Raw genomic sequence first — 13,757 nt, 5'->3', positions numbered from 1 at the left:
GCCAGTTCTATGGGTCCTGAGCACTGAAGGCGGCTGGGCACCCCAGTGGTGAGCACCATCTTCCCAGGTGTCACTCTGCACAACTGGACCCACTGTCACAAACCCCCTCCAGACTTCCCACCCTGTCACCTGGCCTGGACCAAGGGGACACTTCTCCTCCGCGCCCCTGCAGAGAAGTGTTGGTGGGCACTCTCCGGGGGAGGGGGGCCGGCCTGGGCTCTGAGATGCCTGCAGGATGGCTGGCACACGGGCGCTGGGGCAGCTGGAACTCAGACACCTGCATTCAGATGCCACGGAGCCAAGGCCGCCAGAGCTGACCACAGCATGTGGGGAAAACTCTGCGAGAACCTTGTTTATCACCCCTGCCTCAATGGCCATCCCGATGCCGGCAGCTTCCGGCTGCTTCGTTCATGTGGCTTTCCTTTCTCTCTGCAGGCCGTGGAGACCAACCTGGCTTCCAAGGACAGCCACTGGGTCTTCGTCAACGAGGTAGGAGCCCAGAAGGGGAGGGCGTGCCTTCACTGAGCCTCCCGCCCTCGGGAAAGTGGGGATGAGCTTTTCACGTCCAGTTCTGACTTGGGGTGCTGCAGTGGATTCCAGGCTCCACTGCGCCCACACAGGAGGTCGGAGACCTGCCAGGACCTGCCAGGATGCTCTGGAGCAGATGGGAACCAGGGAACGCGTCTGCACTTGAGGCCACAGACAAGCCGAGTGTCACAGAGAAGTTGTATCAGGTGTTCCGTGAGGGTGAGGGAGGCTGGAGAGACTAGGGTAGGCTAGAGAATGGGGGGCAGAAGAGGGGGACAAAAGAATGAGAAGGGACAGAGGCTGTGTTTCCTGCAGGAGGTTGCAGGTGTGGGTGTCACCTGACTGTGTGAGCATACTAGTACATGTGTGTATAATGTGTGTGCGAGTGTGTATGGATACATGTGTATGCATAAGTATGTTTGTGAGTGTGAGTGCGTGTGCACATGTGAATACAGGTGTGGGAGTGTGCACATTCTCAACCAGCTAGTGGGGCTGGATGATTTTAACATTTAAAGGCGGTGAATGGGAAATCTCCCCACTGACTGGCTGTCCCACTGGTTTGGTCCTGGAAGGCATGCGACACCAGGTTCCTCTGTGGCTTGGCAGCCTCTTCAATAGTCATGCCCCGGCCTCCTCCCAGGCAGGTGTTGCAGAGGAGAGGGTGTAACCACATGTCAGCTCTCCTGAAGGATCCCCCACTCCCTCCTCCTCCTCCTCCTCCTCCTCCTCCTCCTCCTCCTCCTCCTCCTCTTCCTCCTCTTCCTCTTCCTCCTCCTCCTCCTCCTCCTCCTCCTCCTCCTCCTCCTCCTCCTCCTTCATCATCAAATACCCACCTCCTGAAGGATTCCTCCATTTTTATTGATTTCAGACAGAAAGGGAGAGGCAGAGAGAGATAGAAACACCAATGATGAGAGAGAATCATTGATCAGCTGCCTCCTGCACTCCCCACACTGGGAATCAAACCTGCAACCTGGGCATGTGCCCTGACCAGAACTGAACATGGGACCCTTCAGTCCACAGACTGACGCTCTATCCACTGAGCCAAACCAACTAAGGCTGGTCTAGATTTTCAATGATTACAAAAAAGGCTGCTATGAACATTCCTGTGAAAGTCTTTGTATGGATACCTGCTTTTATTTTGGGGTGCATATTTACACGTGGACTTGCCGGGTCAGATGGTAGATACATGTTTGACTTTTAAAGACACTTTCAAGTTCTCTGAGAAGTCCTCTGGCTTCGCGCCTTCTCCCGCCCCGGGGTGATGGGCTCGGTACCGGCCATTGGAATGGTGTGTCTGGCACTGTGGTGCTTGCGACTTCATTTCCCGACCGATGCCAAGCATCTGCCTGTGCTTAGTTGCCTTCTGTATCTGCATCTTCCTTGGGGGGAGCTGAGATCATGGATTTACACTACACATTTCACTTAAGTGATTTAATGGCGTCCCCCAAATTTTGATGCGTGTGTGTTCATTGTTACTCAGTTCAAAGCACTTTCTGTGTTACCTTTGATTTCCTCTTTGACACATGGCTGCTCCAAGGTGTTACTCAGTTTTCCAATATTTGGGGCTTTTCTCTTTCTGATGTTTAATTTAGCGCCATTGTAGTTAGGGGACAGTTTCTCCTCTTTGGCTCCTGTTAAATCTACTGAGACTTATTTGCAGTCCAGCGTATGGTCGTTTTTGACCAGTGTTTCCCGTGCGTTTGGAGGGTCTGTGGTTGCCCTGTGAATGCAGCCAGGCAATGTAGTTGATGGTGTTATGTGTGTCTTCCACATCCTTGGTGGTTTCCATCTACTTGTTCTCAATTATTGAGGGAGAGGTATCAAATATTCCACTTTAGTGTGACTGCCTCGCTCTCCTTGCAGTTTTACCAGTTGCTGTTTAATATATTTTTAGGCTTTGTTCTAAGAGGCATAAATGTTTAGGATTTTATGTCCAGTTGATTAATCAATCTGTTATCATTATGAAGTGACTTTTTGCTCTGAAATGCACTTTATCTGATATTACTGCAGGCCTTACAGATTCAATTAGCACTTTTAACTGATTTGTTTCATTATGTTTAAAGTACATTTCTTTTTATAAAATATATTTTTATTGATTTCAGAGAGAAAGGGAGAGGGAGAGAAAGATAGAAACATCAATGATGAGAGAGAAACATTGATCGGCTGCCTCCTGCCCACCCTACACTGGGGATCAAGCCCACTCCCCGGCCATGTGTCCTGACCAGGAATCAAACCATGACTTCCTGGTTCATAGGTCGACGCTCAATCACTGAGCCGTGCCAGCCAAGCTAAAGTATGATTCTCGATGGCCTTTCATACTTGGGTCTAGCTATGTTGTCCTTTCTAACAATCTGCTTTTAGTTGAAGTTCTTAGATACTTTTCACTCAGTCGGAACACTGATATTGCTGATGCAGGTGGGGTCCTGGAAGCCACGCGAAGGAACCGTTTCAAACAGGAGGAGGGATCCAGGCTGCTGCAGGGGATGTGATCGTTGGGGGCTGAGGGAGTGGTGGGTTGGTATACTGAGTCCCTGGGCCCTTCACCATGTGCTCTCCCACTTGCAGGCACGAGGCAGCTCAGAGATGTGATGGCTCTTCAGTGTAACTTAATCAGGGCAGAGGCAGGATTTGAACTTAGGTATGAATGACTCCAAATGCAAGAAACAGCCTATGCCACACTGCCCCCTTACCTGTGCCCCACGCTGGGCACACTGAATGCTAAATGCCTGACTAATTCCCAGCAATGTTTGAAATTTGTCATAATTTGGAAGCAGTAATAACTTGTTGTGGAAAGTTTTATTAGAAAACATTTATTTTTCATTATTATATTTATTCCCGTTATTCCCTTTATGTTATTTTACCTTATTTAAAAAAACTTCTATGGAAAAGGTGAAAGGATGTACAAAAGGTCAGGAAGAAGCTAGTACCTGTCACATGACCATGTCTGCAGGGAACAAGGCTGCTTCCCTCGAATCGTGTCTGAGACGCAGGGCAGCTGCCACGCAGTGTTCTCGGGGCCTCTGCAGGCCCGGAGGTGCCAGGCTGCCTCGGCCGCGTTGGGAGGGCTGAGGGCTGGTTTGGCTCCAGGCTGGCCACTCCTGTGACTTGGCCAGCTGTTTGGCTTCCTTCTGTGAAGCCAGTTTCCTCCTTGCAGGGCTGCTCAGGGAGCTGAGGAGGCGCGACGAGATGGCTCTGGTTTACAGCAAGCACTCTGTTTTTACTCTTTTTAAAACTCTTCGTTGTTGAAGGCATTACAGATGTCCCCTCCCTCACCCCACTATGCCCCTCCTAGCCGCCCCGCCGCCCAGGCCTTCAGCACACCGGTCCCTGTCCAAGGGTCATGCATGTGTGCAGACAGGTTCTTTGGTTGCTCTCGCCACCTGCCTTCCCCTGAGGCTCACAGTCTTATCAATGTGGGGGCGCTCTTTCATCAAAGGACAGCTTGCCTTCCAAACATGGCGAGGCCTGTGGGGCTGGTCCTCAGACCATCCTGGAGGTCAGCGGCCCCAGCAGTGATCCCAGCGCTCAGCATCCTCCCGAGGAGCAGGCAGGCTGGCTGCTTCTCCAAGGCCGTTCCTTCCTCCTCTCGCGGACAGCCCGCCTGGCTCTTCCCGGGCCCAGCTTCCTCCTCCGGTCTGTCTCCACACTGGGCCTGGCGACTGGTCTCCTGGGGACCAAACAGAGCCCCACGTGGCGCTGCGCCGCCCAGGAGGAGCCAAGAAGCGCTTCCCACCCGCATGGCATCCTGGTGAGAAACATGCATGGCCCACCTGCCACGGGCGAGGCAGAAGGAGAGTCAAGCCCCACGCCCTTGGAGGGAGGAGCTGTGAAGGCCTGCCTGCCCAGGGAACTGTCAGGAGTGAGTCAGGGCTCCCACTGCTGCTATGTGTAGAGTTGTGGGGGGACATTCAGAAGGGAGTGCGGGCGGAGTCTTAACAACCGCTCACACAGCGTGCCTGCCCATTGATTTCCTGCCCATCACTCTTCCGGGCCATCACTCTTCCTGCCCATCACTCTTCCTGCCCATCACTCTTCCTGCCCATCACTCTTCCGGGCCATCACTCTTCCTGCCCATCACTCTTCCTGCCCATCACTCTTCCGGGCCATCACGCTTCCAGCCCATCACTCTTCCTGCCCATCACTCTTCCTGCCCATCACGCTTCCTGTCCAACACTCTTCCTGCCCATCACTCTTCCTGCCCATCACTCTTCCTGCCCATCACGCTTCCTGTCCATCACTCTTCCTGCCCATCACTCTTCCTGTCCATCACTCTTCCTGGCCATCACTCTTCCTGCCCATCACGCTTCCTGTCCATCACTCTTCCTGCCCATCACTCTTCCTGCCCATCACTCTTCCTGGCCATCACCCTTCCTGCCCATCAGCTTCCTGCCCATCACTCTTCCTGTCCATTACTCTTCCTGCCCGTCGGCTTCCTGCCCATCACTCTTCCTGTCCATCACTCTTCCTGCCCATTGGCTTCCTGCCCATCACTCTTCCTGCCCATCGGCCTCCTGCCCATCACTCTTCCTGCCCATCACGCTTCCTGCCCATCACTCTTCCTGCCCATCGGCTTCCTGCCCATCACTCTTCCTGCCCATCACGCTTCCTGCCCATCACGCTTCCTGCCCATCACTCTTCCTGTCCATCACTCTTCCTGCCCATCACTCTTCCTGCCCATCACTCTTCCTGCCCATCACTCTTCCTGTCCATCACTCTTCCTGCCCATCACTCTTCCTGCCCATCGGCTTCCTGCCCATCACTCTTCCTGCCCATCACTCTTCCTGCCCATCACTCTTCCTGTCCATCACTCTTCCTGCCCATCACTCTTCCTGCCCATCGGCTTCCTGCCCATCACTCTTCCTGCCCATCACTCTTCCTGCCCATCACTCTTCCTGTCCATCACGCTTCCTGCCCATCACTCTTCCTGCCCATCACTCTTAATGCCCATCGGCTTCCTGCCCATCACTCTTCCTGCCCATCACTCTTCCTGTCCATCACGCTTCCTGCCCATCGGCTTCCTGCCCATCACTCTTCCTGCCCATCACTCTTCCTGTCCATCACGCTTCCTGCCCATCACTCTTCCTGTCCATCACTCTTCATGCCCATCACTCTTCCTGCCCATCACTCTTCCTGCCCATCACTCTTCCTGCCCATCACTCTTCCTGCCCATCACGCTTCCTGTCCATCACGCTTTCTGCCCATCGGCTTCCTGCCCATCACTCTTCCTGCCCATCACTCTTCCTGTCCATCACTCTTCCTGCCCATCACTCTTCCAGCCCATCACTCTTCCTGCCCATCACTCTTCCTGTCCATCACGCTTCCTGCCCATCACGCTTCCGGGCCATCACTCTTCCTGCCCATCGGCTTCCTGCCCATCACTCTTCCTGCCCATCACGCTTCCTGCCCATCACGCCTCCTGCCCATCACTCTTCCTGCCCATCACTCTTCCTGCCCATCACCCTTCCTGCCCATCACTCTTCCCGCCCATCACTCTTCCTGCCCATCACTCTTCTGCCCATCACTCTTCCTGCCCATCACTCTTCTGCCCATCACTCTTCCTGCCCATCACTCTTCCTGCCCATCACTCTTCCTGCCCATCACTCTTCTGCCCATCACTCTTCCTGCCCATCACTCTTCTGCCCATCACTCTTCCTGCCCATCACTCTTCCTGCCCATCATTCTTCCTGTCCATCACGCTTCCTGCCCATCGGCTTCCTGCCCATCACTCTTCCTGCCCATCACTCTTCCTGTCCATCACTCTTCCTGCCCATCACTCTTCCTGCCCATCACTCTTCTGCCAATCACTCTTCCTGCCCATCACTCTTCCTGCCCATCATTCTTCCTGTCCATCACGCTTCCTGCCCATCGGCTTCCTGCCCATCACTCTTCCTGCCCATCACTCTTCCTGTCCATCACTCTTCCTGCCCATCACTCTTCCTGCCCATCACTCCTCCTGCCCATCATTCTTCCTGTCCATCACGCTTCCTGACCGTCGGCTTCCTGCACATGACGCTTCCTGCCAATCACGCTTCCTGCCCATCACTCTTCCTGCCCATCACTCTTCCAGCCCATCACTCTTCCTGTCCATCACGCTTCCTGCCCATCAGCTTCCTGCCCATCGGCTTCCTGCCCTTCGGCTTCCTGCCCATCACTCTTCCTGCGCATCACTCTTCCTGCGCATCACTCTTCCTGTCCATCACGCTTCCTGCCCATCGCTCTTCCTGCCCATCGGCTTCCTGCCCATCACTCTTCCTTCCCATCACTCTTCCTGTCCATCACGCTTCCTGCCCATCGGCTTCCTGCCCATCACTCTTCCTGCCCATCACTCTTCCTGTCCATCACTCTTCCTGCCCATCACTCTTCCTGCCCATCACTCTTCTGCCAATCACTCTTCCTGCCCATCACTCTTCCTGCCCATCATTCTTCCTGTCCATCACGCTTCCTGCCCATCGGCTTCCTGCCCATCACTCTTCCTGCCCATCACTCTTCCTGTCCATCACTCTTCCTGCCCATCACTCTTCCTGCCCATCACTCCTCCTGCCCATCATTCTTCCTGTCCATCACGCTTCCTGACCGTCGGCTTCCTGCACATGACGCTTCCTGCCAATCACGCTTCCTGCCCATCACTCTTCCTGCCCATCACTCTTCCAGCCCATCACTCTTCCTGTCCATCACGCTTCCTGCCCATCAGCTTCCTGCCCATCGGCTTCCTGCCCTTCGGCTTCCTGCCCATCACTCTTCCTGCGCATCACTCTTCCTGCGCATCACTCTTCCTGTCCATCACGCTTCCTGCCCATCGCTCTTCCTGCCCATCGGCTTCCTGCCCATCACTCTTCCTTCCCATCACTCTTCCTGTCCATCACGCTTCCTGCCCATCGGCCTCCTGCCCATCACTCTTCCTGCCCATCACTCTTCCTGTCCATCACGCTTCCTGCCCATCAGCTTCCTGCCCATCGGCTTCCTGCCCATCACTCTTCCTGCCCATCACTCTTCCTGTCCATCACTCTTCCTGCCCTTCGGCTTCCTGCCCATCACTCTTCCTGCGCATCACTCTTCCTACGCATCACTCTTCCTGTCCATCACGCTTCCTGCCCATCGCTCTTCCTGCCCATCGGCTTCCTGCCCATCACTCTTCCTTCCCATCACTCTTCCTGTCCATCACGCTTCCTGCCCATCGGCCTCCTGCCCATCACTCTTCCTGCCCATCACTCTTCCTGTCCATCACGCTTCCTGCCCATCGGCTCCTGCCCATCACGCTTCCTGCCCATCACTCTTCCTGCCCATCACTCTTCCTGCCCATCACTCTTCCTATCCATCACGCTTCCTGCCCATCGGCTTCCTGCCCATCACTCTTCCTGCCCATCACTCTTCCTGCCCATCACGCTTCCTGCCCATCGGCTTCCTGCCCATCACTCTTCCTGCCCATCACTCTTCCTGCCCATCACTCTTCCTGCCCATCGGCCTCCTGCCCATCACTCTTCCTGCCCATCACTCTTCCTGCCCCTCACTCTTCCTGCCCATCACTCTTCCTGCCCATCACTCTTCCTGCCCATCACTCTTCCTGCCCATCGGCCTCCTGCCCATCACTCTTCCTGCCCCTCACTCTTCCTGCCCATCACTCTTCCTGCCCATCACTCTTCCTATCCATCACGCTTCCTGCCCATCGGCTTCCTGCCCATCACTCTTCCTGCCCATCACTCTTCCTGCCCATCACGCTTCCTGTCCATCACGCTTCCTGCCCATCGGCTTCCTGCCCATCACTCTTCCTGCCCATCACTCTTCTTGCCCATCACTCTTCCTGCCCATCACTCTTCCTGCCCATCGGCCTCCTGTCCATTACTCTTCCTGCCCATCACTCTTCCTGCCCCTCACTCTTCCTGCCCATCACTCTTCCTGCCCATTGGCTTCCTGCCCATCACTCTCCCTGTCCATCACTCTTCCTGCCCTTCTGCCTCCTGCCCATCATGCCTGTCATGCTCCCTGCCCATCCTGTCCATTATCCTCCCTACCCATCCTGCCCATCATGTTTCCTGCCCCTTGCGCTTCCTGCTACCTTATTCTGATGGACTCGGATGACTCACGGCTCCTTTCAGAAAGACCACATTCCCTGCCTTCTACAATGGTATTACCCCTTTTTTGGCCACCCAGGAGAATCGTCATCATGCATGGAGAGGCAGAAGCAATTGCGTGCATGCACGCACACACAGACGCACACATGTGTATGTCACTCTATGCATAGATCTATACACAGACACATGCACACACATGCAGACACACTTCTGCTGCCTTCACGCGCAGCCCTGGCAGGCTAGGCAGGGCCCTGCTGGGGCTCCCAAAGAAACTGCTTTAAGGCTGCTATATGGGAGACAGTTTCAGCCACCAGAGCCCCTGGTGAGTTGTCGTAAACGGCTTCTAAGAGCTCATTAGGCATATTGGACATGGGCTCTGCTCTGGTTCTTTTCCACCGTCTCAAACCAGAGCACGTCATGCCCTGGCCTGTCTCTTAGAGCGGTTGGGAAATCCCAGATGAATGCCGTGCTGTTTCAGGAAGGAGGGCGAGGTACCCTGTAACTGTCAGTGGTCAGAGCAGGGTGTGGTGTGCACCTTTCACAAGGCGGCTGCTGAGTGCTGAGGGCTGAGGAGCCCCAGGCTCTCTCCTCCTGCCTGGCACCCCACCAAGTGCAGGGGGGCTCCTGGCCTGAGCCCCTGAGGAGCCCACTTTGTGAGGCCAGTGAATCCCTCCCGGCAGGAGCAGTGGCGCGGGCTTCCCAGGAGGCACGGACACAGGTTGTGGATTGTCCAGCATGTGCCCAGCCTGCTCACACGCTTCACAGACGTCACTGTACACAGATGGGATCTGGTAAGCTCCCATCTCGCGGATCAGGACGCCCGATCCCGGCTGCGACCAGCAGCTCCCTCCATGCCCTCTGCTGCTGGGGTCCAACCCCAGTGGGTCCAGGGGTCCCCAAAGGTGTGGACGGAGTCGGCAAAGAAGGAATGACATGGAGGCAGCATTCAGTTGATCAGCAGCCTAGCCAGGATCTCTAGCCAAGTTCTGGTCAGGCTCTCCAGAGAGGTTCTGCTTCAGATCTCCAGCCAGGTTCTGTGTCCATGTTCCCTTGCTAGGTTCTCCAGCCAGGTTCAGTCACCAGGTTCTCCAGCCAGGTTCAGTTACCAGGTTCTAGTCAGGTTCTCTTGCCAATTTCTGTAGTCAGGTTCAGTCCAGGATCTTTTGCCATGTTCTCTCGCTAGGTTCTGTCTCTAGGTTCTGAGGCCAGTTTCTGTCCAGGATCTTTTGCCATGTTCTCTCCAGCGAAGTTCTTCTGTCTGTGTAGGTTCTGTCTTCTTACATCTGTATTTATACCAGTTGATTCCAATCCTATCAATCTCTATTTCAAAGGTTAGGGCGTTTCTTATCTCCATTCCAGGGAGTAAAGATTATGTAGCTTAAGCATGATTGTTCGTAGTTAAAGTGATTAATTACCCACCTGGCACTAGTTAAGAGGTTTTATTCCCTCCCTAACTTCAGGGGAAAATCCCTACCTGGGGAAACAACCTTTCTCAGAGACCTTGGATAAAACACATAGTGCCAAGAAGGTGAGCATACATATTAAGAACAGTATGCCATATATGCCAGGTCCCTTGAAACAGCAAGGATGGACTGGCTCCCGGCAAATTCCCCCTTTTTTATTTTTTAAAAGCAGGCATTAAAAAGAAAAACCTGAAATGCTCTCTTGTATCCATTTTAAGAGTAGGATTGGCGCTTTCTGCTATTACCTGAGTCCTGATCTATCATCCCAGGGAGAGCTTGCCAATCCTGCACTTTCCCAGGGTGGAAAGGCTGCAGTGGGGTTAAGGATAAGGCTCCTTGGGCCTACCTTCTCCCATGCCATTACATTTACCTTTCCTTCCTCAGAAAAGCATGGACATACTTCTTGTATAAAACGTTCTGTCTGACTGGGAGTAACCTTAATTCCTCTGCTAGCAAGCATATGTGTTAAACGATCAATACAGAGTCTTATTTCTTTAGACTCAGTATGGCACATCTTCTTAATCTAAAGATCAATACAGAGTCTTCTTTCTTTGGACTCAGTATGGCACATCTTCTCAATCTAAGAATCAATACAGAGTCTTCTTTCTTTGGACTCAGTATGGCACATCTTCTCAATCTAAGTTCTGTACTATCCACCTTCTTACCCTACTTATCCTCTATAGGGGGGTCTGAAGTACCCTGGTGGAGTCCTATCCGTCCCGAATGTGGGGGTTCTCAATGGGGGGGGCTTACTAGGGGAATCCTGTTCCAGGGGTTCCCAAAGGTGTGGACGGAGTCGGCAAAGACTATCCACCCTCTTCCTACGGTGGAGTCCTATCCGTCCCGAGTGCGGGGAGCTTGCCTAGGGGTCCCTGTTCGGGCGCCATTTGCTGGGGTCCAACCCCAGTGGGTCCAGGGGTCCCCAAAGGTGTGGACGGAGTCGGCAAAGAAGGAATGACATGGAGGCAGCATTCAGTTGATCAGCAGCCTAGCCAGGATCTCTAGCCAAGTTCTGGTCAGGCTCTCCAGAGAGGTTCTGCTTCAGATCTCCAGCCAGGTTCTGTGTCCATGTTCCCTTGCTAGGTTCTCCAGCCAGGTTCAGTCACCAGGTTCTCCAGCCAGGTTCAGTTACCAGGTTCTAGTCAGGTTCTCTTGCCAATTTCTGTAGTCAGGTTCAGTCCAGGATCTTTTGCCATGTTCTCTCGCTAGGTTCTGTCTCTAGGTTCTGAGGCCAGTTTCTGTCCAGGATCTTTTGCCATGTTCTCTCCAGCGAAGTTCTTCTGTCTGTGTAGGTTCTGTCTTCTTACATCTGTATTTATACCAGTTGATTCCAATCCTATCAATCTCTATTTCAAAGGTTAGGGCGTTTCTTATCTCCATTCCAGGGAGTAAAGATTATGTAGCTTAAGCATGATTGTTCGTAGTTAAAGTGATTAATTACCCACCTGGCACTAGTTAAGAGGTTTTATTCCCTCCCTAACTTCAGGGGAAAATCCCTACCTGGGGAAACAACCTTTCTCAGAGACCTTGGATAAAACACATAGTGCCAAGAAGGTGAGCATACATATTAAGAACAGTATGCCATATATGCCAGGTCCCTTGAAACAGCAAGGATGGACTGGCTCCCGGCACTCTGCGTCCTGCGTAGGCGCCTGGGTTTACTCTTTGTCAAGGTCAGTCCTGGAAAGGCCTCTAGACACAGGAAGCTCCAGCAAGGCCCGCCTTCCCTTGAGGCCCAGCCAGGGCTCTCTGCATCTCCCGGGATGATGGTGGGGGGCCAGCCCACAGCGCCTCCCCTCCCCTCCACCTGCACTGGAGCCTCCTTGCTTGGGCCCTGGAACGCCTTCCCTCTCTAAGCCTCAGAAGCCTAGCCAGCCATTGTCAGTTCACCTCCTTAGTGGAGGGAGACATTTCACAAGAAAGGGCAGCACACGCTTCCTAGAGCATGAGGGGCTGCCCCCTCTGTGGGTGTGCGGGGGCTGCCCCCTCTGTGGGCGTGCAGGAGGCTGCTTCCTCTGTGGGCATGCGGGGGGCTGCTCCCTCTGTGGGCATGCAGGGGGCTGCTCCCTCTGTGGGCGTGCGGGGGGCATGGTGATGTGGGAGGGCAGGGATAGAAGAGAAGCAAAGAAAAATTGTTATACTTCTTTCTGGTTCTTCTATAATAGAACAAAATGCAAATTAATATGCCAATGAATTATCCTTTCAAACAGCTACATATGTCAGATATTTTGCCAAATTGAGGTTTTCCTGTTATGTTCAGTTTGTGCCCAACTGTTTTCAATTGGTAACCTATCACTCACATGTCAGCGTGTCAGTACACAGTCGTGGAGATGTCTAGTGGTCTTGGGGTAGCTGTCAACTGGAAGAATTATGACTCATGTAAGTCTTCTCGGTGTTGGGGGCTTGGCCTGTTAGTACTATTGTAGGTTTACCGCAGCCAGATGCCCCCTCAACCGCTGACTCGGGGCGGAGCTCAGAGCTGGGGCCCCACAAGCCTGTCCCCGCCCCCTCGTGTCTCGTGAACACAACGGGAATCAACAGTTTTCATTTTTACCAACATTATAGGTGAAGGAATCCTCATGCATTGTTTTAATTTGTATTTCTTTGCTTGTTAGCCAAGTCAAACACTTTGAACATTTACTATTGATTGTGTCTATTTCTAATTTTGTGACATTTTGCTCTCATCCTCTGTGAAGGTGCCTTAGCCCTTTGTCTTCGGCTGTGTTTACAGCCACCTTCCCAGAGGCATTGCTAACGCTGGAGTGGAAGGTGAACTGAGGCTCAGAACGGCGGGTGTAGGGCCCCACAGAGACCCGCTGGGGATCCAGCCCCTCCTGCCCCCCCCAACCCCCCTTCCCCCCCGTCCAGACCCACTGTCCCCGTGGTGCTGCCTTTGAACCAGTCCCGCCTCGATGGAGACACATGATGGTTTATGTATTTTAAGGGTCAGCATTTCTGCATGAAGCCAAGTACGTCTTTCAATTATTATATTGGATTAGATCACTTTAAATTTTGAATCAAAGCTTGGCTTGGTTTTGCAACTTAAAGTAACATATCATTTTCTATTAACCTTAATGAACAGAAAAGTCATGACAGTGTCTCTGATTTTCACCCAATAGAAGGGAAAGAGCGGGTCCAGGGCCATGGAAGGCAGCGGACAGGAGCTCCTGTGGCTCAGCCCAGGACACCCACTGGTCCCGCCCTGGGCTGGCCCTGGGTCAGTGGCTGAAGGAGCCGCAGAGGCTGAGGCCTGAGACAGAGGAGGGAAGGGGAGGGGGCACGGGATCCTTCCCTCAGAGACGTCTGCTCCCTGGGCCCTCGTGCCCTCCACGCCGACCTCCTGGCCTCCTACATCCTCCTGGGGGAGAATTTTTAGGGTAAGAAACGGGCTCTGGGTCACTCCCTGGCCTGTGTGCAGGAGTGCGGGTGCTGCTGTGGAACCTGCACCTAACAGCGGGGTCCTGGCGGGAATCCCCGCAGCACAGCAGGCTCTGGCTTAGGATAAGGGGATCGGTTCTCTCTTGAGTCCTTGGTCCTTGTGCCTCAGCCTCCAGCTCACCGCCTTGGTGGGATGAAGAGCAGCCTCAGCAGTGAACCCCAGGACTGGGAGTGCGGACGGGGGGCGGGCAACTTGGGCTGAGATGCTGAGCAGACACCAATGGCGTGGAACTTGGAGTCCTGACGTACACGCTGTGCA

At 53.8% G+C, this 13,757-nt stretch overlaps 1 protein-coding gene across 1 annotated transcript in view; it reads left to right on the top strand.

Moving 5' to 3' along the window:
- Positions 1-13,757, top strand: part of GRID1 (glutamate ionotropic receptor delta type subunit 1) — a 633,591-nt gene that overhangs the window by 384,258 nt on the left and 235,576 nt on the right. Inside the window, exon 5 of the mRNA XM_036356029.1 lies at positions 436-489. Within this exon, the coding sequence (XP_036211922.1) occupies positions 436-489 (54 nt within the window). The remainder of the gene's footprint in view (positions 1-435; positions 490-13,757) is intronic.

Source organism: Myotis myotis, unplaced genomic scaffold (assembly GCF_014108235.1).
Source record: "Myotis myotis isolate mMyoMyo1 unplaced genomic scaffold, mMyoMyo1.p scaffold_m19_p_24, whole genome shotgun sequence".
Lineage (NCBI taxonomy): Eukaryota > Metazoa > Chordata > Mammalia > Chiroptera > Vespertilionidae > Myotis > Myotis myotis.
Note: the sequence above shows the minus strand (reverse complement) of the source record. Positions and strands in the feature narration are given on the sequence as shown.